This window comes from Lampris incognitus, chromosome 15, assembly GCF_029633865.1.
Source record: "Lampris incognitus isolate fLamInc1 chromosome 15, fLamInc1.hap2, whole genome shotgun sequence".
Taxonomy (NCBI): Eukaryota; Metazoa; Chordata; class Actinopteri; order Lampriformes; family Lampridae; genus Lampris; species Lampris incognitus.
Window position 1 is genome coordinate 44,359,929 of NC_079225.1, and position 26,891 is coordinate 44,386,819.

The 26,891-nt window shown below is 46.7% G+C and overlaps 1 protein-coding gene across 1 annotated transcript in view; it reads left to right on the top strand.

Moving 5' to 3' along the window:
- Positions 1-26,270, top strand: part of asap2b (ArfGAP with SH3 domain, ankyrin repeat and PH domain 2b) — a 58,624-nt gene extending 32,354 nt beyond the window's left edge. Inside the window, exons 13-28 of the mRNA XM_056294599.1 lie at positions 1,513-1,561; positions 1,673-1,839; positions 3,840-3,973; positions 4,832-4,926; positions 6,252-6,441; positions 6,890-6,975; positions 7,091-7,206; positions 9,502-9,569; positions 12,449-12,556; positions 12,857-13,091; positions 13,317-13,421; positions 16,214-16,484; positions 19,998-20,056; positions 20,209-20,285; positions 21,484-21,603; positions 25,995-26,270. Coding sequence (XP_056150574.1) covers positions 1,513-1,561; positions 1,673-1,839; positions 3,840-3,973; positions 4,832-4,926; positions 6,252-6,441; positions 6,890-6,975; positions 7,091-7,206; positions 9,502-9,569; positions 12,449-12,556; positions 12,857-13,091; positions 13,317-13,421; positions 16,214-16,484; positions 19,998-20,056; positions 20,209-20,285; positions 21,484-21,603; positions 25,995-26,069 — 1,955 coding nt within the window. The 3' untranslated portion in view covers positions 26,070-26,270. The remainder of the gene's footprint in view (positions 1-1,512; positions 1,562-1,672; positions 1,840-3,839; positions 3,974-4,831; positions 4,927-6,251; positions 6,442-6,889; positions 6,976-7,090; positions 7,207-9,501; positions 9,570-12,448; positions 12,557-12,856; positions 13,092-13,316; positions 13,422-16,213; positions 16,485-19,997; positions 20,057-20,208; positions 20,286-21,483; positions 21,604-25,994) is intronic.
- The last annotated feature ends 621 nt before the right edge of the window (positions 26,271-26,891 follow it).

Sequence of the window (26,891 nt, forward strand, 5' to 3'; positions counted from 1 at the left end):
ACGTATGTAGTGTGGATGGATGTATTGTGGATGGATGTAGTGTGGACGTATGTAGTGTGGATGGATGTATTGTGGATGTAGTGTGGATGTATTGTGGATGGATGTAGTGTGGACGTATGTAGTGTGGATGGATGTAGTGTGGATGTAGTGTGGATGGATGTATTGTGGATGTATGTAGTGTGGATGGATGTATTGTAGATGTATGTAGTGTGGATGGATGTAGTGTGGATGTATTGTGGATGTAGTGTGGATGTATTGTGGATGGATGTAGTGTGGACGTATGTAGTGTGGATGGATGTATTGTGGATGGATGTAGTGTGGATGGATGTAGTGTGGATGGATGTATTGTGGATGTAGTGTGGACGGATGTATTGTGGATGTAGTGTGGATGGATGTAGTGTGGATGTAGTGTGGATGGATGTAGTGTGGATGTAGTGTGGACGGATGTATTGTGGATGTAGTGTGGATGTAGTGTGGACGGATGTATTGTGGATGTAGTGTGGATGGATGTAGTGTGGATGTATTGTGGATGTAGTGTGGATGTATTGTGGATGGATGTAGTGTGGACGTATGTAGTGTGGATGGATGTATTGTGGATGGATGTATTGTAGATGTATGTAGTGTGGATGGATGTATTGTGGATGGATGTAGTGTGGATGGATGTATTGTGGATGGATGTAGTGTGGATGGATGTATTGTGGATGTAGTGTGGACGGATGTATTGTGGATGTAGTGTGGACGGATGTAGTGTGGATGGATGTATGTGGATGTAGTGTGGACGTATTGTGGATGGATGTATTGTGGATGTAGTGTGGATGTATTGTGGATGGATGTAGTGTGGACGGATGTAGTGTGGATGGATGTATTGTGGATGTAGTGTGGACGGATGTAGTGTGGATGGATGTATTGTGGATGTAGTGTGGATGTAGTGTGGATGTAGTGTGGATGGATGTAGTGTGGATGTAGTGTGGATGGATGTAGTGTGGATGGATGTATTGTGGATGGATGTAGTGTGGATGTAGTGTGGATGGATGTAGTGTGGATGTAGTGTGGATGGATGTAGTGTGGACGGATGTAGTGTGGATGGATGTAGTGTGGATGGATGTAGTGTGGATGGATGTAGTGTGGATGGATGTAGTGTGGCCGTGCTAAATTGTCCCAAGGTATGAAAGTGTGTGTGTTGGGGGGGGGGCCTGGGGCCCTGGGGCCCTGGGGTCCTGTGTGATGGCCCTGCGGCCTGTCCAGGGTGTCCCCCCGCCTGCTGCCCAGTGACTGCTGGGACAGGAGGCTCCAGCATCCCCGCCACCCCGAGAGCAGGATAAGCGGGTTCAGATAATCGATGGATGGAAGAAATAGCGGGTGGAGTCGTTTAAATGTCATTTCCTACACCTCTAGATGAGCTCCCCCGTGTCCTCCGAGTCTTAGACTGTTTAGTTACTGACTCATCTAAAGGGAGCGGGTCTGATTTTGTCTCCCGTTTCTCCCTCGTCCTCCACCCTGTCTCTCCTCCAGATGACAGAACCTACCACTTCCAGGCTGAGGACGAATCCGAGTGTCAGATGTGAGTATGTGCGCCTGGCCTGGTAGGCAGAGACGTAGTCTTTCGTGAGAAGGACACAGGTTTGATTCCGTCTGCCCGTCTCTGTCTGTTTGTGTCTCTCTCTGTCTCCAGCTGGATCTCTGTGCTCCAGAACAGTAAGGAGGAGGCCCTGAACAAGGCGTTTAAAGGAGACCAGGACGAAGGGGAGAACAACATCGTACAGGAGCTGACCAAAGCCATCGTGCAGGAGGTGAAGCGGATGAGCGGGAATGACGTGTGCTGTGACTGCGGCGCTCCCAGTGAGTAACACACAGTCATCGGGCTGGAGAAACACGCAGCCACACGCAGAGGAATTGTGGGAGTTCACGTAGCTGCACCTCCCTTATCTCCAACTACCCTGTCTCCTGCAGTTGTTTTTGCTTATACGGCGTAGGGATGAATACACCGCATGTCAAGTAAGGACACTAGAAACTCCCAAGCCACTTACGTATTCGCAACAGTGTATCTTTTGCCAAGTGTGGCTTATGTTCTGGTGCGACTTAGTCCAGGAAATACGGTACATTACTGCTGGGTAGATGGGGACACATGGAAGCTCGCCTCTACTTCCGGTGTGGGAAGACGGCGGCGTGAATTCACATTTGCGGCGGCCTCACCCAGCACCGTCCATGCAGTGTCTTTGTCCACATCTGCGTCTCAGTTTGCCTTCGTTTGATGGCTGGGAGAGCAGGGCAAGCTAAGCTAACTGCTAGCCCGTGCAGACCGGCAGTTCTGATAACGCCGAGGGCGGTCTGGCGGCGGCCTCACCCGGCGTTGACGGTGGTGTTTTTGATGTCATCGTGAGGAGTGTGGGGAGATGTGTCGAGGGGGTCTGGCTGGGAGAGCTGGCGCTGGATCGGCTGGGAGAGCGGGGCAGGCTAAGCTAACTGCTAGCCCATGCAGACCGGCAGTTCTGATAACACCGAGGGCGGGCTGGCGGCGGCCTCACCCGGCGTTGATGGTGGTGTTTTTGATGTCATCGCGAGGAGTGTGGGGAGATGTGTCGAGGGGGTCTGGCTGGGAGAGCTGGCGCTGGATCGGCTGGGAGAGCGGGGCAGGCTAAGCTAACTGCTAGCCCATGCAGACCGGCAGTTGTGATAACACTGGCGGCGGCCTCACCTGGCGTTGACGGTGGTGTTTTTGATGTCATCGCGAGGAGTGTGGGGAGATGTGTCGAGGGTGTCTGGCTGGGAGAGCTGGCGCTGGATCGGCTGGGAGAGCGGGGCAGGCTAAGCTAACTGCTAGCCCATGCAGACCGGCAGTTCTGATAACACCGAGGGCGGTCTGGCGGCGGCCTCACCCGGCGTTGACGGTGGTGTTTTTGATGTCATCCTGAGGAGTGTGGGGAGATGTGTCGAGGGGGTCTGGCTGGGAGAGCTGGCGCTGGATCGGCTGGGAGAGCGGGGCAGGCTAAGCTAACTGCTAGCCCGTGCAGACCGGCAGTTCTGATAACACTGGCGGCGGCCTCACCTGGCGTTGACGGTGGTGTTTTTGGTGTCATCGCGAGGAGTGTGGGGAGATGTGTCGAGGGGGTCTGGCTGGGAGAGCTGGCGCTGGATCGGCTGGGAGAGCGGGGCAGGCTAAGCTAACTGCTAGCCCGTGCAGACCGGCAGTTCTGATAACACCGAGGGCGGTCTGGCGGCGGCCTCACCCGGCGTTGACGGTGGTGTTTTTGATGTCATCGCGAGGAGTGTGGGGAGATGTGTCGAGGGGGTCTGGCTGGGAGAGCTGGTGCTGGATCGGCTGGGAGAGCTTGGTCTGCTTCATCCGGTGGGCCCAGGGACCACGGTCCCTGCCTGGAGCTGCGCCCGAGCAAATGCCGAGGGTGGTCTGACAGGACGCGGAAGCGCATGGGAGGATCACGCTATTCCCCCCAGTTCCCCCTCCTTCCCGAACAGGTGCCCCGACTGACCAGAGGAGGCGCTAGTGCAGTGACCAGGACACATACCCACATCCGGCTTCCCACCCACAGACACAGCCAAATGTGTCTGTAGGGACGCCCGACCAAGCCGGAGGTAACACGGGGATTTGAACCGGTGATCCCCATGTTGGTCGGCAACAGAATAGACCGCTACGCCACCCGGATGCCTCATGAACACAGATGTTTGGCTAAATGGCTTGAAGGACTTCTCCCAGTCCCGGTTTAAGCCAGTAGCATCAGTATCGAGACCGGAGACTTACTTGTTACTTGCAAACCAATGACTTGATCCCATCTCTGGTCATGAACTCGCTGACCTGTGAACCCTGGTATCTGTCCTGTCAGATCCCACCTGGCTATCCACAAACCTCGGGGTTCTGATCTGCATCGAGTGCTCCGGGATCCACAGAGAGATGGGAGTCCACTACTCCAGGATTCAGTCTCTGGACCTGGATGTGCTGGGAACCTCTGAACTCCTGGTGAGTACTGAGTACCTCCTCACGTCAGCTTGGTTTTAGCATCAGCATGACGTTTTACATCATGTCCGGAGACTTGCAGGTCAGCTGACTTGGCCCTACTAAATTGTCCCCAGGTGTGTGTGTGTGTGTGTGTGTGTGTGTGTGTGTGTGTGTGTGTGTGGGTCCTGTGTGATGGCCTGGCAGCCTGTCTAGGGTGTCTCCCCGCCTGCCGCCCAATGACTTCTGGGATAGGCTCCAGCATCCCCGTGACCCTGAGAGCAGGATGAGCTGGATGGATGGATGGGTGGATAGATGGGTGGATGGATGAATGGGTGGATGAATGGGTGGATGCATGGATGGATGGATGTTTTACAAATGAAAGAACATTATAATGTGACTGTGTGTGAGTACATCAGAAGTGATGTAGGATTTTGTTCAACTCAGTCTCTGTTCTTCTCGCTACACACACACACACACACACACACACACACACACACACACAGGAGATATCCCAGCACAACACTTGAGTGAGATGTGGATGAAATGATTTTTTTAGGTGTGGTAATAATTTAAGATATTCACGGTATTTTAATCAGTGGTAAACGTCTTGTGAAAATGTTGCTTTTATGACGTAGTCTTTATACTGTGTGTGTACTGTGTGTGTACTATGTGTGTACTGTATGTGTACTGTGTGTGTACTCTGTGTATACTATGTGTATACTGTGTATGTACTGTGTATACTGTGTGACTACTGTGTGTATACTGTGTGTGTACTGTGTGTATACTGTATGTATACTGTGAGTGTACTGTGTGTGTATTGTGTGTGTACTGTGTGTTTGCTGGCCATGTAACTGACTTGTTGTGTTGTGACTGTGGTAGCTGGCTAAGAATGTTGGCAACGCTGGCTTCAACGATATCATGGAAGCAGAACTGTCAGTGCAGAGCGTCACCAAACCCAACCCCTCCAGCGACATGTGAGTGACAGGCCAGCCACACCCCCCACCACCACAACCACACACACACACACACACACACACACACACACAGTGAAAGAAAACTAACGTGAAACATTTCCACGACAACACACACACGCGCGCACACACACACACATACACAAACCCTGAAAGTGGAGTAATAGACCCCTTAACTCATCCCACATCATAGTACATCATACTGCATCACACTACATCACAGTACATCATACTACATCATACTACATCACACTACATCATACTACATCATACTACATCACACTACATCACACTACATCACACTACATCATAGTACATCACACTACATTATCCTACATCATACTACATCACACTACATCATACTACATCATACTACATCATACTGCATCATATTACATCTCACTACATCATATTACATCATACTACATCATACTGCATCACACTACATCACACTGCATCACACTACATCATACTACATCACACTACATCATAGTACATCACACTACATCACACTACATCATACTACATCACAGTACATCATACTACATCACACTACATCATACTGCATCACACTACATCACACTACATCATACTGCATCACACTACATCACACTACATCACACTACATCATACTGCATCACACTGCATCATACTACATCATACTACATCACACTACATCATACTACATCACACTACATCATACTACATCACACTACATCATACTACATCACACTACATCATACTACATCATACTGCATCATATTACATCTCACTACATCATACTACATCAGATTACATCATATTACATCAGATTACATCACAGTACATCATACTGCATCACACTACATCACACTACATCATACTGCATCACACTACATCATACTACATCACACTACATCATACTACATCACACTACATCACACTACATCATACTACATCATACTACATCACACTACATCATATTACATCACACTACATCACACCACATCACACTACATCATACTACATCACACTACATCACGCTACATCATACTACATCACACTACATCACACTACATCATACTACATCATACTACATCATATTACATCACACTACATCACACTATATCATACTACATCATACTACATCACACTACATCATACTACATCATACTACATCACACCTTTTCTGTTTGCTGTAATATAGTAGTAGCAATATCCTGTTTGTGATTTTCTAGTTTCATACTCTGAAAGGTCTGTGTGCGTGTGCGTGTGTGTGTGTGTGTGTGTGTGTGTGTGTGTGTGTGTGTGTGTGTGTGTGTGTGTGTGTGAATATGTATGTCATTCAGGCTGATGAGGAAGGATTACATCATAGCGAAGTACACGGAGAAGCGTTTCGTCCAGAGGAGATGTTCAGACGCGGCGTCCAGACTGCAACGTCTGTCTGAGTCTGTGAGGAGCCGTGACATCCTGTCACTCATCCAGGTCTACGCAGAGGGCGCCGACCTCAGAGAGACCATCCCACAGGCCAATGAACACGTAGGAGATCTGTTTGTCATGAGCGTCCTCGCCTGTCAATCAGTCAGTCAGTAGATCAGTCAACCAATGACACATGAACCAACGTGTTACCTGTACCACTGAAACTGTTACTGATTTGATTCTTGGTTCAGACAACATTTCTAAAAAAGTAACCACAACCAAGAATCAACCATTTATTGTCGTTTCCATCATGCACTTGAGTACACAAAAGAAACGAAATTTCATTTCACCCAGCCCACAGCATCATCATCATCACCATCACCATCATCATCAACAGCAGTACAACACAAAAGATTTAAAAAAAAACACATCCAAAGCACATCCACGCACAAAAAAAACCACATCCCAAATTTCCAAAAAACCACTTCCAAAAACCGATAACAAAGCAAAAAAACTGTATGTGGCGGACTCAAGACCTGCGGGCACCTCTGTCATCTCTCGTTGTAAGGAATCTGGTGAGACGGCGCTCCACCTGGCGGTCCGGATGGTGGATAGAAACTCGCTCCACATTGTTGACTTCCTGGCTCAAAACAGGTAACGTTAGTGTGGCGGAGGTTCTGGTCCAGAATATAGACTCTGACTCTCAGTTGCTCGGCAAGTTACATGTAATGTGTGTGTGTGTGTGTTTGTGTGTGTGTGTGTGTGACAGTGGAAACCTGGATAAGCAGACATCCAGAGGAAGCACAGCCCTCCATTACTGCTGCCTGACGAACAACAGTGAATGTCTCAAGCTGCTGCTGAGAGGGAAGGCCTCCGTTGCCATCAGTAAGTCCGGGATGCACACAAAAACCAGACAAGGTTCGAATCCCCGTGTCGCCTCCGGCTTGGTCCGGCGTCCCTACAGACACAGTTGGGCCGTGTTGGCAGCTGGGAAGCCGGATGTGGGTATGTGTCCTGGTCGCTGCACTAGCGCCTCCTCTGGTCGGGGCGCCTGTTACATCCCCCTGGTGAAACTCCTCACTGTCAGGTGAAAAGAGGCGGCTGGGGACTCCACATGTATGGGAGGAGGCATGCGGCAGAGGGGGTGGAGCAGCGGCCGGGACGGCTCGGAAGAGTGGGGTAATTGGGCGGATATAATCGGGGAGAAAAAGGGGGGGGGGAATCCAAAAATGAGAAAACAAGACAAGTGACAGACCCGCTCACCACGTTCGCTGCTTTAACAGACCAGATTTGAATCAGTAAAGTTTCTGCTGGTTTGTTATTGATGCCAGACTAAAGTTAAACACTTAATCCATAAAATTATCTATCTATCTATCTATCTTAGAATTGTCTAGTGTTCCTCATTAATTTAATCATGATGCTTTTTCCTACCGTCTGATTCTACTGAAAATACAAAGTATGAAAGGTAGAATTCAGCTTTTTTGTCTCTTTCTAAAAGAGCTCCCACAGTTCAGCTTCTGTTAGCCGATCATTTGTTTCTGGTACTTTACATACAACATCAGATCAAATCATCAACATATGAAACCTCACCCGCCCTGTTTGCACCCGTCACCCAGATGTGAGCGCATGAATATCAACGAGAACTAGACTGCTTCCTCACGGCGCTTGAGACGGTTAACAACAGCTATGGATTAATTATGAAAACACGGTCATTTACAAATGAAGGTTTAATTAATGTGCCGTGGTTCCCGGCTTCAGACGTGAAACTTCAATCTGATCCATGATTTCCGACCCACTTCTTGTTCAAGATCTTTTTGCCTCAGTGTGACGCAGGGAACACATTTTGTCATGTTCCAGGATTGGGGGGCTGGTAGGAGTAATGTGTCCCACCATTGTAAATGGCGCCCCCTACAGGTAGAGGGATCGCTACATAGCTGTGGATGGATCTGGGGGAAATAGCTCGAGCTTTCACACGCCTTACTTTCCCCCAGAGAACTATGTAGGAGTGGTGCAGGATATGTACGAGGGAGGTGTGACAGTGGTGAGGTGTGTGGTTGGAGAGACACATGGGTTCAAGGTGGAGGTGGGATTACATCAAGGATCGGCTCTGAGCCCTTCCTTGTTTGCAGTGGTGATGGACAGGTTGACGGACGAGATCAGGCAGGAGTCTCCGTGGACGATGATGTTTGCGGATGACACTGCGGTCTGTAGTGAGAGTAGGGAGCAGGTGGAGGAGAGCCTGGAGAGGTGGAGGTATGCACTGGAGAGAAGAGGGGTGAAAGTCAGTAGGAGCAAGACGGAATACCTATGCTGAATGAGAGGGAGGACAGTGGGATGGTGAGGATGCAAGGAGGGGAGGTGACGAAGGTGTATGAGTTTAAATACTTGGGGTCAACTGTCCAAAGTAATGGGGAGTGCAGTAGAGAGGTGAAGAAGAGAGTGCAGACAGGGTGGAGTGGGTGGAGAAGAGTATCAGGAGTGATGTGTGACAGAAGGGTACCAGCAAGAGTTAAAGGGAAGGTTTACAAGATGGTGGTGAGACCAGCTATGTTGTATGGTTTGGAGACAGTGGCACTGATGAAAACACAGGAGGTGGAGCTGGAGGTGGAGGTGGCAGAGATGAAGATGATGAGATTTTCATTGGGAGTGATGAAGAAGGACAGGATTAGGAACGAGTATATTAGAGGGACAGCTCAGGGTGGACGGTTTGGAGACAAAACAAGAGAGGCAAGATGGAGATGGTGTGGACATGTGTGGAGGAGAGATGCTGGGTATACTGGGAGAAGGATGCTGAATATGGAGCTGCCAGGGAAGAGGAGAAGAGGAAGGCCAAAGAGGAGGTTTATGGATGTGGTGAGGGAGGACATGCAGGTGGCTGGTGTGACAGAGGAAGATGCAGAGGACAGGTAGAGATGGAAATGAATGATTCGCTGTGGCGCCCCCTAATGGGAGCAGCTGAAAGTAGTAGTAGTAGTAGTAGTAGTACTAACAGTAGTGCTTTCCCCCAGAAAAACCTGCATCCGGCAGGTGAAAGAAGTCTTCCCCCTCCCTGATGAGTACAGGGGTCATTCAGTGGTGGGAACAGGGTGTTGACGTACCAAAATTTAGAAAAATTCAAAAAAAAAAAACCCAAACAGCTGGAAATGTAGTTGTTGAAACAAAACGTCTCTGTTGGTGCAGCTAATGAAGCTGGAGAAACGCCGCTGGACATCGCGAAGCGTCTTCGCCACACGCAGTGTGAGGAACTGGTAAGCCATTTTGTTTTCCTGTAGAACATGTCGCGAGGTGAACAGTCCGGATTTGAGCTGAGTCTCCCTGGAAAGGAGACGATGGAGGGTCCTGTTGTGTTTTACTTACCTGTCGGTGTGTTTTGTTCTGGAACGTTCTCTCTCCGTCTCTTTGAAAGTGAAATGTTCAGCTTCCTGTTTTGTTTTTTAATCTCATTTCTACGTCTCACACCTTCTATTCTCATCGCCTCTGTGACTATCGTGTTGTAAAAGCAGCGAAACTAAACCACAAAAGATGAGATCAGAAAAAACAAGTCAGGCCATCCGGGTGGCGTGGCGGTCTATTCCGTTGCCTACCAACACGGGGCTCGTCGGTTTGAATCCCCGTGTTACCTCCGGCTTGGTCGGGCGTCCCTACAGACACAGCTGGCCGTGTCTGCGGGTGGGAAGCCGGAGGTGGATATGTGTCCTGGTCACTGCACTAGCGCCTCCTCTGGTCGGTCGGGGCGCCTGTTCGAGGGGGAACTGGGGGGAATAGCATGATCCTCCCACGCACTACGTCTCCTGACTGGCGACTCCACATGTATGGGAGGAGGCGTGTGGTGGTCTGCAGCCCTCCCCGGATCAGCAGAGGGGGTGGAGCAGTGACTGGGACGGCTTGGAAGAGTGGGGTAATTGGCCGGGTACAATTGGGGAGAAAAAGGGGGGGGGGTCCAGAAAGAAAAAACATGTCTCGATCATAGACATAATAAAAGAATATGAGCGGTGGCTAACCATGTGCCACGGAGAGCCATGTGGGTGCAGGTTTTCGTTCCAACCCGACTCCATACCAGGTGATTTCCCTGTGTCGGTGAAATCACCTGGTGTGGAGTCCGGCTGGAATGAAAACCTGCACCCACATGGCTCTCCATGGCACATGGCATACACATGGCTGTCCATGGCACATGGCATACACATGGCTTTCCATGGCACATGGCATACACATGGCTTTCCATGGCACATGGCATACACATGGCTCTCCATGGCACATGGCATACACATGGCTTTCCATGGCACATGGCATACACATGGCTGTCCATGGCACATGGCATACACATGGCTTTCCATGGCACATGGCATACACATGGCTTTCCATGGCACATGGCATACACATGGCTCTCCATGGCACATGGCATACACATGGCTCTCCATGGCACATGGCATACACATGGCTTTCCATGGCACATGGCATACACATGGCTTTCCATGGCACATGGCATACACATGGCTGTCCATGGCACATGGCATACACATGGCTCTCCGTGGCACATGGCATACACATGGCTCTCCATGGCACATGGCATACACATGGCTGTCCGTGGCACATGGCATACACATGGCTCTCCGTGGCACATGGCATACACATGGCTCTCCGTGGCACATGGCATACACATGGCTCTCCGTGGCACATGGCATACACATGGCTCTCCGTGGCACATGGCACCCACATGGCTCTCCGTGGCACATGGCATACACATGGCTCTCCGTGGCACATGGCATACACATGGCTCTCCGTGGCACATGGCATACACATGGCTCTCCCTGGCACATGGCATACACATGGCTCTCCATGGCACATGTCATACACATGGCTCTCCATGGCACATGGCATACACATGGCTCTCCATGGCACATGGCATACACATGGCTTTCCATGGCACATGGCATACACATGGCTCTCCATGGCACATGGCATACACATGGCTCTCCATGGCACATGGCATACACATGGCTCTCCATGGCACATGGCACACACATGGCTGTCCATGGCACATGGCACACACATGGCTCTCCATGGCACATGGCATACACATGGCTCTCCGTGGCACATGGCACACACATGGCTCTCCATGGCACATGGCACACACATGGCTCTCCGTGGCACATGGCATACACATGGCTCTCCATGGCACATGGCATACACATGGCTCTCCGTGGCACATGGCATACACATGGCTGTCCATGGCACATGGCATACACATGGCGCTCCATGGCACATGGCATACACATGGCTCTCCATGGCACATGGCATACACATGGCTCTCCGTGGCACATGGCATACACATGGCTCTCCGTGGCACATGGCATACACATGGCTCTCCATGGGACATGGCATACACATGGCTCTCCATGGCACATGGCATACACATGGCTCTCCATGGCACATGGCATACACATGGCTCTCCATGGCACATGGCATACACATGGCTCTCCATGGCACATGGCATACACATGGCTCTCCATGGCACATGGCATACACATGGCTGTCCATGGCACATGGCATACACATGGCTGTCCATGGCACATGGCATACACATGGCTGTCCATGGCACATGGCACCCACATGGCTGTCCATGGCACATGGCACCCACATGGCTCTCCATGGCACATGGCATACACATGGCTCTCCGTGGCACATGGCATACACATGGCTCTCCATGGCATATGGCATACACATGGCTCTCCATGGCACATGGTTAGCCACCCCTGGAATAGAAAAGAGTAGGATAGATGGTTAGAGTAGATTGAATGATAGCCTTTTTAAAAATACAATCACAACCATCGTAAGGTTTTCTGATGGTTTTGATGGTTCTATTGAGAACTGTGATGGCTGTTGGTGGTGTGGAATGATCTGTATCAGTGTTTCTAATGGAAACCTTCAGAATCAGGTTAATGGGTTTGGATGGAAACCAGTAAAACCCTTGGATCAGTGTCCAGAAGAAAACCACTACATCCTGATGGCTTTGGTGTTTTCCTCCAGCGGACACCAGCAGGATTCTTCTAGTGCTTTGTGATGTTATTAGATTAGATTACTTTATATTAGACCAGAGTGTAAGTGGATGTACTGTGTTGTGTGTCAGCTGACTCAGGCCCAGACGGGGAAATTCAATGTCCATGTCCACGTGGAATACGAGTGGCGATTGCGTAATGAGGACCTGGATGAGAGCGAGGACGAGATGGAGGATAAGGTTAGTTCATTCAACGCCTCTGATGCTACTGTCCTGAGGGGAGCAGTGGTTTTTAACTCAGAGGTCAAAGGTCAGATTAGCAGCTGCAGTACTGCATGAATCTGATGTTATAGACATATAGATGAACATCACATCAGTTAGGACAGATACACCAACAACCTATAACTTGGTAAATAATTGTTAATTGTGAATGATTGATTTTTTTTTTTAAATGAACATGTCACAGTGTGACCTTTACCAGGATATGACCGTTGGTCTACCACAGCGTTGTAAACGGGATGATTTAACTTCCTGTTTCAGCCCATCCCCCAGCGGCGGGAGGACCGTCCAGTCAGCTGCTTCGTGCAGGCAAGCGTCCCCGTTAAGTCCAGCCTGGCGGCACTGGCCCGCGATGCTGCCTTGCTGGCGCGGGACAAGCAGCGCTCCAACGTCCCCAGCATGATCAGCAACGAAACGTATGGCACCGTGCTGGACCTCAGCCCTCTGCCGTCCAACATGCCCACTCCCCCTGTCCCCCCCAGATTCCCCATGAAAGGTCAGTCAACGGTAGCCACTTTGTCTGTTTTTTTAATTTCATGTTCTCATCCAGAGAGACCTACAGTGAGACTAGCTGCTGTAGTGCAAGAATTTAACCATTGGCCCTGCAAAGGTCCCTCAGTCAATTACTATGGTAACCGCTGTAGTACTATTACTGTGTCAACAGTAAAGATTGTCTCGGTGGTCAACCACTGTGAATGACAGCATTGTACGTCCTATGCAGGACCAGCACACAACAAGCCAGTTCCCATGGAGACGGTGAGGAGACAGAGGTCATCATCTGATCCCCCAAACCCCCAAACACCAGAGAGGAACTCTTCCATGTATGGTGAGTATGAGCCCCAGTGTGTGTGTGTGTGTGTGTGTGTGTGTGTGTGTGTGTGTGTGTGTGTGTGGTTGTCTCCGTGGGTTGTCACCTTGTCATGGTGGAGAAGTGTACGTGGTCCTGAAATCCCGAGAGCAATGCCGTCTGAATCTATGCTCCTGGTAGGGTCACCCCTGGCGGTAAGGTCAAGGGGGAGGTCCTTGACAAAGAGCAATCCAACCAAGACCTCAATGGTGGAACAGACAGAGGATGATTGCTGAATTTAGTGAAGCATCACAATGGCTGGGAAGGCGGATGAAGGCTGCAGCAGAAATAGACCCCCAGTCGTCTTGGACTCCATGCCACTGGATCCTGACCCAGATCTGTTAAGGACCACATGATGGCTGTCTGTGCACCAGTCTCCCCACGTTAAACAAAGTCACGCACAGGCGTCCTCCATAAAGGGAATCCAACCTAACATCCCAGATTAAGTCGTATGGTGACTGGTAAGTGGCAACAGGGACAGGATTGTGAGATTTGGAAGCCCCTAGTCATGAGCCGGCACATCAGGTGGTGGGAGCTAGATTCAGTTGGTGGGATCTTGGAAGAAGGTAGAAAGAGCCCTTCTATAGCTGTACCCACGACTGAGCAGCCCGCTTTAGGATCCACTCTGCTCACCCCACCTCGGAAGGGGCTAGAAAAGGTGCCCTAAACATAGCCTGCCTCAAATGACCTGACTGGATTACCACATTCAGAGGGATCACTTGCATTAGTTCAGAAACAAAGGAACATGAACTTGGAGCCTGGAATGTGCACACCTTGTTGGATTGTGCAGAGGACATTGCCAGCCACATTCCCCAGATTCCCATCAGAGAAGACATTGGGGAACCTCCCACCATGACAGAGGTTCAAGATGCCATCAGGACCCTCAAGAACAACAAGGCCGCCGGTCTACACGGGATCCCAGCTGAGATTTTAAAGGACGGCGGACCAGAGCTCCTGTACCGCATCCACGCCCTCCTCCTCAAGGTCTGGGAAAAGGAAGAATTTCTCTCAGAGCTCAGGGATGCTCTAATAGTGGCCATATTCAAGAAAGGGGACAAGGCAGAATGTGGAAACTACAGGGGCATCTCACTCCTGTCAAAAAAAGGCAAAGTCCTCGCTCACATCCTCACAAAGCGACTGCTACCACTGGCTAAGGAAGTATTCTCCGAATCTCAGCGTGGCTTCCGCCCCTCCAGAGGTACAGCAGACATGATATTTACAGCACACCAACTCCAGGAAAAATGCCACGAACAAGGGCAGCCTTTGTACATGGCTTTCATAGACCTGACAAAGGCCTTTGACTCAGTAGACTGCCAAGCTCTGTGGGGCAGATGCTTAAGATATGGCTGCCGAGACAAATACATCAGAATATTGAGGCTTCTACATGACAGCAAGTCAGTCACAGTGCTCAGCAACAGCAGCTCTGAGTCAGAGCTCCTCACTGTGGAAACAGAGGTCAAACAGTGACGCATCATTACATCCACCCTGTTTGCCATCTTTATTGCTGCCATACTCCACCTCATTGGCAAACAGCTAACAACACCACCATCATGGAGGTTCAGTATGAAGACAACGCCATCGCAGCACACTCCGCAGAAGACCTCCAGGACATTATGAATGCCTTTGCCAAAGCATATAGTGCCCTGGGTCTAGCGTTAAACATCTCGAAGACCCAGGTCTTATATCAACCTCCACCCAACCAGCCATCTACCTAGCCCACCATAAAAGTGGACAACAAAAGTCTTGAAAACGTTTATCACTTCGCTTACCTCAGCAGCCTTCTCTCCTCAAAAGCTGAAATCGACTTTGAGGTCAACCATCGCCTGAGTCGTGCCAGTGGCGCTTACATCAGACTCAGGGGAAGAGTCTTTGAAGACCGAGACCTAAAGGCTCAAACACTGGTCTACAGAGCTGTTGTCCTCTCCACCCTGCTGTATGGAGCAGAGTCGAGGACCATCTACAGTAGGTACCTGAGAGCCCTGGAACAATACCACCAAAGATCCTTACGAATGATCTTGAGGATCAGCTGGAAGGACAGACGCACCAACATCAGCGTTCTGGAAGAAGCCAGCATGACTAGCATCACCACCACAATAATGCAGCACCAACCCCGATGGACAGGCCGTGTCATCTGCATGTCCAACACACGTCTCCCCAAACAGCTCCTGTACCCCAGCTGAAGGAAGATCAGCGAGCTCCCAGCAGGCAAAAAAAAAAATGTTCAAGGACGATATCAAGACCAGTCTGAAGAAATTCAACATCACATCGAGCACCTGGGAAGACATTGCACTGGATAGACGCCCCAAGAAGAAATCCGTGCAGGGAGGAGCTGCATGTCATGAAATGGAGCTAGACTGTGCTGCTGCAGAGAAAAAGCGACAGCACCACAAGGAGCGAGAGAGAGAGAGGCTCAACCACCACCACCAACAACCACCACTTTCCCCTCTCCACACTGTACCAAAGTATGTGTATCGCAGATCGGCCTCTACAGCCACCTGAAGACCCATAAGTAGACAACCCAGCGGAGAAGACAATCATACTCGCTTTGAGTGACTGCCGATGATATTGTGTGTGTGTGTGTGTGTGTGTGTGTGTGTGTGTGTGTGTGTGTGTGTGTGTGTGTGTTGGTAAGGTGAGTGTTTGAGCTCCAGTCAAACTGAATGAGAGTCAGCAGTGCTGTTGTGTCAGAAACAAGAGAAAAAACTTACTTATTGATGTTGTACTATCCTTTGGTAAAGGTTTTACTTCCTTAACCTCCTCTCCTCTCTCAGTGCTCCCTTCAGCCATTCCTCCTCCTCCTCCTCCTCTTCCTCCACCGCCCGCTGGTAGGAGGAGCAGTGCGACTGAGCCACCCAATGTTTCAGCCAAACACACACCCCTCCCCCTCCTTCCTGCTCCGCCGTCATCTGGACCCACAGTGCTCCCTGCTGCACCGCCTCCTACCTCCGCTCCAGCGCACAAACCGTCCCCCCTGCCTCCTGGGGCACCCAGCCAGCTGCCCAGCCGACGCCCCGCACCAAAATCCCCGACGTCACCCAGCGGGTGAGAAACAGCTTTCATGGTTTTGTGATAAATGATTACTTATCTCAATGATAAGACCTAGCATCCCCCAGTGAAAACCTGACAAAAGTGAGTAAAAATAATAAAGAAAAACTGGAAAACAATCATAATAAAACAAAACTTTGGATGGATGGATGGATGGATGGATGGATGGATGGATGGATGGAGGGATGGAAAGGCTGGTGCATTTAGAGAGCAATTAGCAACCATACTTTGTGTTGGAGCTTTAGTAATGGTACTGATGAGGGTATAAATAGTCCCGAAAACAGAATTAAGAGGAAATGTACAAAATAAACTGGCAAGGGAAAATATTTGTATAGCTAAAGCTTTATCCATCACATACCTGCACTATGCACACAATATTATATCTATATATACATTACGTATCCGGATGATCCGCAGTGGCGACCCCTAACGGGAGCAGCCGAGAGTAGTAGTAGATATACCTTATGTATACATCCATCCATCCATGATCCAAACCGCTTATCCTGCTCTCAGGGATGCTGGAGCCTATCCCAGCAGTCATTGCTGTGTGTGTGTATATATATATATATATATATATATATATATATATATATATATATATATATATATATACACTACCGTTCAAAAGTTTGGGATCACCCAAACAATTTTGTGTTTTCCATGAAAAGTCACACTTATTCACCACCATATGTTGTGAAATGAATAGAAAATAGAGTCAAGACATTGACAAGGTTAGAAATAATGATTTGTATTTGAAATAAGATTTTTTTTACATCAAACTTTGCTTTCGTCAAAGAATCCTCCATTTGCAGCAATTACAGCATTGCAGACCTTTGGCATTCTAGCTGTTAATTTGTTGAGGTAATCTGGAGAAATTGCACCCCACGCTTCCAGAAGCAGCTCCCACAAGTTGGATTGGTTGGATGGGCACTTCTTTGAGCAGATTGAGTTTCTGGAGCATCACATTTGTGGGGTCAATTAAACGCTCAAAATGGCCAGAAAAAGAGAACTTTCATCTGAAACTCGACAGTCTATTCTTGTTCTTAGAAATGAAGGCTATTCCATGCGAGAAATTGCTAAGAAATTGAAGATTTCCTACACCGGTGTGTACTACTCCCTTCAGAGGACAGCACAAACAGGCTGTAACCAGAGTAGAAAAAGAAGTGGGAGGCCGCGTTGCACAACTGAGCAAGAAGATAAGTACATTAGAGTCTCTAGTTTGAGAAACAGACGCCTCACAGGTCCCCAACTGGCATCTTCATTAAATAGTACCTGTTAGAGCCTGTTTGTGCTGTCCTCTGAAGGGAGTAGTACACACCGGTGTAGGAAATCTTCAATTTCTTAGCAATTTCTCGCATGGAATAGCCTTCATTTCTAAGAACAAGAATAGACTGTCGAGTTTCAGATGAAAGTTCTCTTTTTCTGGCCATTTTGAGCGTTTAATTGACCCCACAAATGTGATGCTCCAGAAACTCAATCTGCTCAAAGAAGTGCCCATCCAACCAATCCAACTTGTGGGAGCTGCTTCTGGAAGCGTGGGGTGCAATTTCTCCAGATTACCTCAACAAATTAACAGCTAGAATGCCAAAGGTCTGCAATGCTGTAATTGCTGCAAATGGAGGATTCTTTGACGAAAGCAAAGTTTGATGTAAAAAAAATCTTATTTCAAATACAAATCATTATTTCTAACCTTGTCAATGTCTTGACTCTATTTTCTATTCATTTCACAACATATGGTGGTGAATAAGTGTGACTTTTCATGGAAAACACGAAATTGTTTGGGTGATCCCAAACTTTTGAACGGTAGTGTATATATATATTCACATAAAACATATTCTTTGTATCTTCATATTCCCTACATGTACCTGTACACTGGAAGTTTTTTGTTGTATATATATTTTTTATTTAATGTGTGTATTTGTTAGTCTTTATTCATCTTTCTGTCATCTAATTAACACTTGAAATGCCAAAAAAAATTTACTTTATGAATGAAGAACGAGATCTTCCAAGAATAATTAAGTTGTAAAGTAAGTAAAGGGAGTGTTTATCTGGGAATTTAAGTTGTAAAGTAAGTAAAGGGAGTGTTTATCTGGGAATTTAAGTTGTAAGTAAGTAAAGGGAGTGTTTATCAGGGAATTTAAGTTGTAAAGTAAGTAAAGGGAATGTTTATCTGGGAATTTAAGTTGTGGAGTAAGTAAAGGGAGTGTTTATCTGGGAATTTAAGTTGTAAAGTAAGTAAAGGGAGTGTTTATCTGGGAATCTAAGTTGTAAAGTAAGTAAAGGGAGTGTTTATCTGGGAATTTAAGTTGTAAAGTAAGTAAAGGGAGTGTTTATCTGGGAATTTAAGTTGTAGAGTAAGTAAAGGGAATGTTTATCAGGGAATTTAAGTTGTAAAGTAAGTAAAGGGAGTGTTTATCTGGGAATTTAAGTTGTAAAGTAAGTAAAGGGAGTGTTTATCTGGGAATCTAAGTTGTAAAGTAAGTAAAGGGAGTGTTTATCTGGGAATCTAAGTTGTAAAGTAAGTAAAGGGAATGTTTATCAGGGAATTTAAGTTGTAAAGTAAGTAAAGGGAATGTTTACCAGGTAATTTAAGTTGTAAAGTAAGTAAAGGCAGTGTTTATCTGGGAATTTAAGTTGTAAAGTAAGTAAAGGGAGTGTTTATCTGGGAATTTAAGTTGTAAAGTAAGTAAAGGGAGTGTTTATCTGGGAAATTAAGTTGTAAAGTAAGTAAAGGGAGTGTTTATCTGGGAGTTTAAGTTGTAAAGTAAGTAAAGGGAATGTTTATCAGGGAATTTAAGTTGTAAAGTAAGTAAAGGGAGTGTTTATCTGGGAATTTAAGTTGTAAAGTAAGTAAAGGGAATGTTTATCAGGGAATTTAAGCTGTAAAGTAAGTAAGGGGAGTGTTTATCAGGGAATTTAAGTTGTAAAGTAAGTAAAGGGAACGTTTATCAGGGAATTTAAGTTGTAAAGTAAGTAAAGGGAGTGTTTATCTGGGAATTTAAGTTGTAAAGTAAGTAAAGGGAGTGTTTACCTGGGAATTTAAGCTGTAAAGTAAGTAAAGGGAGTGTTTATCTGGAAATCTAAGTTGTAAAGTAAGTAAAGGGAGTGTTTATCTGGGAATTTAAGTTGTAAAGTAAGTAAAGGGAATGTTTATCTGGGAATCTAAGTTGTAAAGTAAGTAAAGGGAATGTTTATCAGGGAGTTTAAGTTGTAAAGTAAGTAAAGGGAGTGTTTACCAGGTAATTTAAGTTGTAAAGTAAGTAAAGGGAGTGTTTATCTGGGAATTTAAGTTGTAAAGTAAGTAAAGGGAATGTTTATCAGGGAATGTAAGTTGTAAAGTAAGTAAAGGGAGTGTTTATCTGGGAATTTAAGTTGTAAAGTAAGTAAAGGGAGTGTTTATGTGCTTGAAGAAGAAGAGGCTATGAGGGCACGTTGATGGACTGGTGATGATCTGACAAACTGAATGTCGGTGAAGCTGCTAATCAGCTGCTTTATTTGTTCTGAGCTCAGGTCTGTTAAAAAAGTCCCGCACAGACCGCCTGTTAGGACCGCATCAATTAACAAACCAGGTAAACACACACACTCACACTCACACACACACACACACTTCTACCAACTTCACCTTGCTAACATGTTGCTAATACATTATAACTTGTCATTTTCATGTTAACCTACATGGCTCATTGTGTGTGTGTGTGTGTGTGTGTGTGTGTGTTTGCAGCTAAGGACTTGGTTCAACCCAAATCCCCCTCCAGCTTGACTTCACCACCAACTCCCAAACCTCGCACCACCGTCCCAGTAAGTCCTGACCTCCATCACCAGTAACATACTGGGAAATAAATGTTAACAGCCGCCAGTACAAACGTAGACATCTTTTCTTTTTTTTTACCTCAATACTGACACATCACTGGCTGTGTTTTTGAGTAATGTGTATAGCAGACCCGACCCCAGAGAAGCGGCTGATGGTGAGAGATATATAGCATTATTCATCTTGGGTTTGCTTTTATTATTGTCTACAGTGTCATTTTGTGTCCGTACTGCGGCTTACTGTCTGAAAATAAACCTTACAAATGACACCTAAGTAGACTGAAACAATCCCATCACAAGTGTCCCTGACAGTGTTTCACCGATGCTAACACTAATACTACATTTCCCTTACAAAAGGGGACGATGGTGCGTCTGGGTATCTATTCCGTTGCCTACCAACACGGGGATCGGCGGTTCGAATCCCCGTGTTACCTCTGACTTGGTCGCGCTTCCCTGCAGACACAATTGGCCGTGTCTGCGGGTGGACAGCCATGTGGGTATGTGTCCTGGTCGCTGCACTAGCGCCTCCTCTGGTCAGTCGGGGCACCTGTTCGGTAGGAGGGGGAACTGGGGGGAATAGCGTGATCCTCCCACGTGCTACGTCCCCCTGGTGAAACTCCTCACTGTCAGGTGAAAAGAAGCGGCTGGTGACTCCACATGTATGGGAGGAGGCATGTGGTAGTCTGCAGCCCTCCCCGGATCGGCAGAGGGGGTGGAGCAGTGACTGAGACAGCTCGGAAGTACAACTGGGGAGAAAGAGGGGGAAAAGAAAAAAAAATGGGGATGTGTTGTTGACTGGGGGGAACAGTGTTTACGTTCTTTGCCTGAAAGCAAAGATGGGAGTGTGTTCAGCCACACAGTCCATTTACAGACTGTTGAGACTTCCACTGACAGTTAATACTATCAGTGGAATAGTATCATTAATATTATTATTACTATTACTATTATTATTATTATTGTTGTTGTTGTTAATACTGAATAATATGACCTTCTGTCAGCGATGCCTGGGATGGATATCCAAGATAAAGTCCTGGAAAAATGCCCTGGAAAAGTCCTGGAAAGCAGTTTTCACATTTCATCGATGGGGGATGATAGTGGGCCTGGCTCTTTAGCTGACTTGCTCCCCCTCCCCCCTCCCCCCCACACACACACACACACATCTCTGGCTTGTCTGTTTGACGTGTTTCAGAAACAGCGGCCTCAGCGGGTGAAAGCCATCTACAACTGTACAGCTGATCATCCAGATGAGCTGACGTTCTCTGAGGGGGAGGTGATCGTAGTGGACGGAGAGGAGGACCAGGAGTGGTGGGTCAGTACCGAGCTTTAAAAACCACAAATGCACATATACACATATTTCATTAGCAATGTCAAACCTGCAGGGCTGAATCTCTATCCTCATTCAAACAGGATTACTTTAAATATGGCGGACAGCAGCGTCCCCTGTTCAGGTCACCTGCTGGATGTAAATGATGAATATCTACCACGCTGAGTTAGACATAAGGATATAGATATAGATATAGTATGTATATACATCAGAGTCTTCGGAAAGTATTCAGACCGTAGATTTAACTTTAAATGGATAAAATTGCCTTTTTTGCCCATCGGTTTATACTCTATAACCCTACACTCTATAACCCTACATCAGTCTACACTCTATAACCCTACACTCTATAACCCTAAATCAGTCTACACTCTATAACCCTACACTCTATAACCCTACATCAGTCTACACTCTATAACCCTACATCAGTCTACACTCTATAACCCTACACTCTATAACCCTAAATCAGTCTACACTCTATAACCCTACACTCTATAACCCTAAATCAGTCTACACTCTATAACCCTACACTCTATGACCCTACATCAGTCTACACTCTATAACCCTTCACTCTATAACCCTACATCAGTCTACACTCTATAACCCTTCACTGTATAACCCTACATCAGTCTACACTCTATAACCCTACACTCTATAACCCTACATCAGTCTACACTCTATAACCCAACACTCTATAACCCTACATCAGTCTACACTCTATAACCTAACACTCTATAACCCTACATCAGTCTACACTCTATAACCTAACACTCTATAACCCTACATCAGTCTACACTCTATAACCCTACACTCTATAACCCTACATCAGTCTACACTCTATAACCCTACACTCTATAACCCTACATCAGTCTACACTCTATAACCCTACACTATAACCCTACATCAGTCTACACTCTATAACCCTACACTCTATAACCCTACATCAGTCTACACTCTATAACCCTACACTATAACCCTACATCAGTCTACACTCTATAACCTAACACTCTATAACCCTACATCAGTCTACACTCTATAACCCTACACTCTATAACCCTACATCAGTCTACACTCTATAACCCTACACTCTATAACCCTACATCAGTCTACACTCTATAACCCTACACTATAACCCTACATCAGTCTACACTCTATAACCCTACACTCTATAACCCTACATCAGTCTACACTCTATAACCCTACACTATAACCCTACATCAGTCTACACTCTATAACCCTACACTCTATAACTCTACATCAGTCTACACTCTATAACCCTACATTCTATAACCCTACATCAGTCTACACTCTATTACCCACAGTTTTGTAAATTTATTGAAAATCAAAATCTGAAATCTCTCACTTACATAAGTGTTCAAACCCTTTGCTGTGGCACTCCAAAATTGTGGTTTTCAAATCCCAAAACATGCTGCACCAGAAGATGGCCCACCCCAAGGATCAGGTCCCCCAGCACAAACAGAGCAATATAGTGTACGCTGTTAAGTGCCGGGAGGATTGCCGTGACTTGTAGATTGGGGAAACTAAACAGATGCTGGTCAAGAGGATGACACAACACAGGAGAGCTAACACGTCAGACCAGGACTCCACAGTCTACACCATCTACAGACCAGGACTCCACAGTCTACACCATCTACAGGCCATTGAACACTCTTTCAGGGATGAGGATGTGCACATCCTTGATAGGGAGGAATGGTGGTTTGAACGGGGATCAAAGAGGCCATCTATGTGAAGAGGGAACAACCGTCCCTGAACCGGCGGGGGTGGGGTGGGGTGGGGTAAGAGTACATCTGTCACCATCTTACAATGTTGTGATTGCAACTATTCCCCGATCGTCTGTGAATAATACACATGGCCACTGTAACTCTAGTTAATGGTCAAAGAAGGTTGAATCAGTTCATCTGAACATGTTTATTGACAGATACGTTTCATCACTCAGCTAAGTGACCTCTTCAGTCTAGTTAATGGTCACACCCATATTTGCGTATGGAACTGGTCGTTGGTTTTGGTTGTTATACCACTGTATTGTTTATAAGGGTGGGATACCTGCGGTCAGTTTAGACTGAAGAGGTCACTTAGATGAGTGATGAAACTTATCTGTCAATAAACGTTGTCTCCAGATGAACTGATTCAGCCTTCTTTAACAAATCAAGGGTGTTACCACGGCAGTGAGTCGACTCTTGAGCAAACTGAGCGAACCCAAAAGTATCATCCAGCACCAGAGAAGCTTTACTTAGAGGATCAGCAGCCTTATTCAGATGAATATTGAAATCATCAAGAATCAGAGTCTCATCAGAATCAGAATGAGTAACAAACCTGAGACAAAGTCTCCAAATTCTTCAGGAAACAGTGAGTAAGAGCCAGGAGATGGACAGAGTATCACAACGTGGACTGAGCTGAGTCCGTTTGTAGCTAAGGGAGATGGACTTAAAATATAAGAGCCTCAAAAGACTGGAATTCAGATTCAAGTTCAGAAGTTAAATTGAAAATAGTCTTAAATATTAAGGGGACAGCTCCACCTTGTTTATTTGCCAATCTACATGGGCATCAGCATAGTTGGGTAGGGAAGCTTCATTGAAGGGAAGGAAAACATTTGGTTTCAGCCATGTTTCACATAACCCAGTCATATCGAAACTATGTTCCAAGAATCAGTTCATTTATTATCAATGATCTGATAGTTATGAAACCAAATTTAGGCATCTTGTTGAAGTGATCAGTAGTAGGCTGAGCTTTAGAGCTACCCATAAATGAAATACTGGAATTAGACACCTTGTATTAGTTAACAATTTTGAAGACCCGTGCTTTGAACGATGCGTGGTCACACGTTTGATAACATTAGATGTTTTGTTCTGTAGGTTATTAGGTGCTTCGTTGCCACATTTCACCACCACCAGTGGTAGGAATGATTTTTTTTTAACTGTGTTCTGTAAGCTGTCCTTGAGTGCTTTGAAAGGCACAAATAAAATGTATTAACATTATTATTATCATTATGATTATTATGATTATTATTGTGATTCACACATTCAGGAGAGGGGAGCTTGGGAGCAATACAGCAGGGAAGGGAGACGGTCTCAATGTTATAGACCAAGCTCAGTCTGATAATCTACACTGTGAGAAATTCCCGGACTAGACATATCAACAAAACTAGTTGATGCCACATCCACAGTAGGTTTAAACCTAGCAGGCTCTCTAATCTCCTGTGACCTGCTGAACGATAAGTCCCTAGTGTCAAACATTTAGTTTGTAACCGGACAAGAACGATCTTGGTCAGGGAGTTGACCAGGAACCCAGCGGTACTCCAACAGAGCTTTGGAAGTCATATGCAGAGCTGGTAGAACCTGCCAGAAGGACGACCATCTCAGCAGCGCGCCATCAATTAGGCCTTTATGGTAGAGTGACTCGATGGAAGCCACTCTTGAGTGAAAGGAATATGACAGCCTGCTTGAAGTTTGCCAAATGGCATTTAAAAGAATCTTAAATCATGAGGAAAAAGATTCTCAGGTCTGCCCAGACAAAAACTGAACTGTTTGAGCAGAACTCCGAGCAGTATGTCTGGCACTGCTCATCACCTTGTTATTATCATCCTTACAGTGAAGCATGGCGGTGGTAGTGTCATGCTATGGGGGTGGGGGTGCTCCTCAGCAGCAGGGGCAGGGAGACTGGTCACAATAGAAGGAAGGATGAATGTAATCAATACAGAGAAGTCCTTGAAGAAAACTGGCCCCAGAGTCCACGCGACCTCAGACTGGGATGACAGTTCACCTTTCAGCATGACAGTGACCCAAGGCATACAGCCAAGACAACGCTGGAGTGGCTTGGGATAAGTCTCTGACTGTCTTTGAGTGGCCCAGCCAAAGCCCAGACTTAAACCCCATAGAACATCTGTGGAGAGACCTGAAGATGGCAGTTCACAGACACTTCCCATCCAGTCTGGCAGAGCTTGAGAGGATCTGCCAGTAAGAAGGGGTAAACTGCCCAAACCCAGGTGTGCAAAGCTCGTAGAGACTTACCAGCAAGACTCGAAGCTGTAATTCCTTCCAAAGGGGCTTCTACAAAGTACTGCATTAAAGGTCTTAATACTTAGGTAAATGAGAGAGTTCAGAGTTTGCGTTTTAATAAATTTGCAAAAATTTCTAAACATGTTTTCACTTTGTCATTATGAGTTATTGAGTGTAGCTTGATGGGCAAAAATGGCAATTTTATCCATTTAAAATGAAATCTACAACACAAAGTGCAAAAAGTGAAGGGATCGGCGTACTTTCTGAAGCCACTGTAGATGGAGATATAAAACTACACAGACATACATATAGTATAGATATTGATATTGATATACAAATGCAGTTGTCTGCTATGTTTTTCAGGTCGGCCACGTTGAAGGGGACCCGGCAAGGAGGGGGGTATTTCCAATCACTTTTGTTCACTTCATCACAGACTGATGCATCCAAACAAAGCCAGGATCAAACTTTAACCCCAAGCTGCCTTCAGTACTCCCTGGACTTCTCTGGAGAAAACTGTCCCCAGGTCTTGTGTGGCACACCGCTGTGTCTCTCCTTGAATAAAGGCAGAATGGAAACCTGTATATCCCAACTGCCAAACATACAGGTTTAAACTTTTAGTCCGCTGTGGCTCATGTATGATTTGTGTGTCGTTTGTTATTGTTTAATACTATTTGACTAAAGAGTGGAAATCACTCTCCACTAGGGGTCAGATTTTTTTTAAAGTTGACTGTAGCGTGAATAAAAGTCGAGTCATCCTTGACTAATCGCCGATGACGTCATTAATAAAACCACGGGAGAAGGGGCTGCTCTGCATAAAGTGGCAATCTGTATTAGCGAAGTGCCGTGCCTGTGCTGACGACAGACAGCTCACAGACGTCGTTCACACAGAACAGTAGAAACAACGACAGGTCGCGACTCGGCTGCAGCCATGTATGCAACACTAACTTACATGTGCTGCTACAACTCCCGTTTGAGTGTGGCAAAAAGGCAAAATGTCAGGAAGAACACTTGTGGAGGAAAACAAATCTCAAGCAGGATCTGGCCTGTAAGCCTACTCACCAGTCATGGCCCTACTCACCAGTCACGGCCCTACTCACCAGTCACGGCCCTACTCACCAGTCACGGTCCTACTCACTAGTCACGGTCCTACTCACTAGTCACAGCCCTACTCACCAGTCATGGCCCTACTCACCAGTCATTGTCCTACTCACTAGTCACGGTCCTACTCACTAGTCACGGCCCTACTCACCAGTCATTATC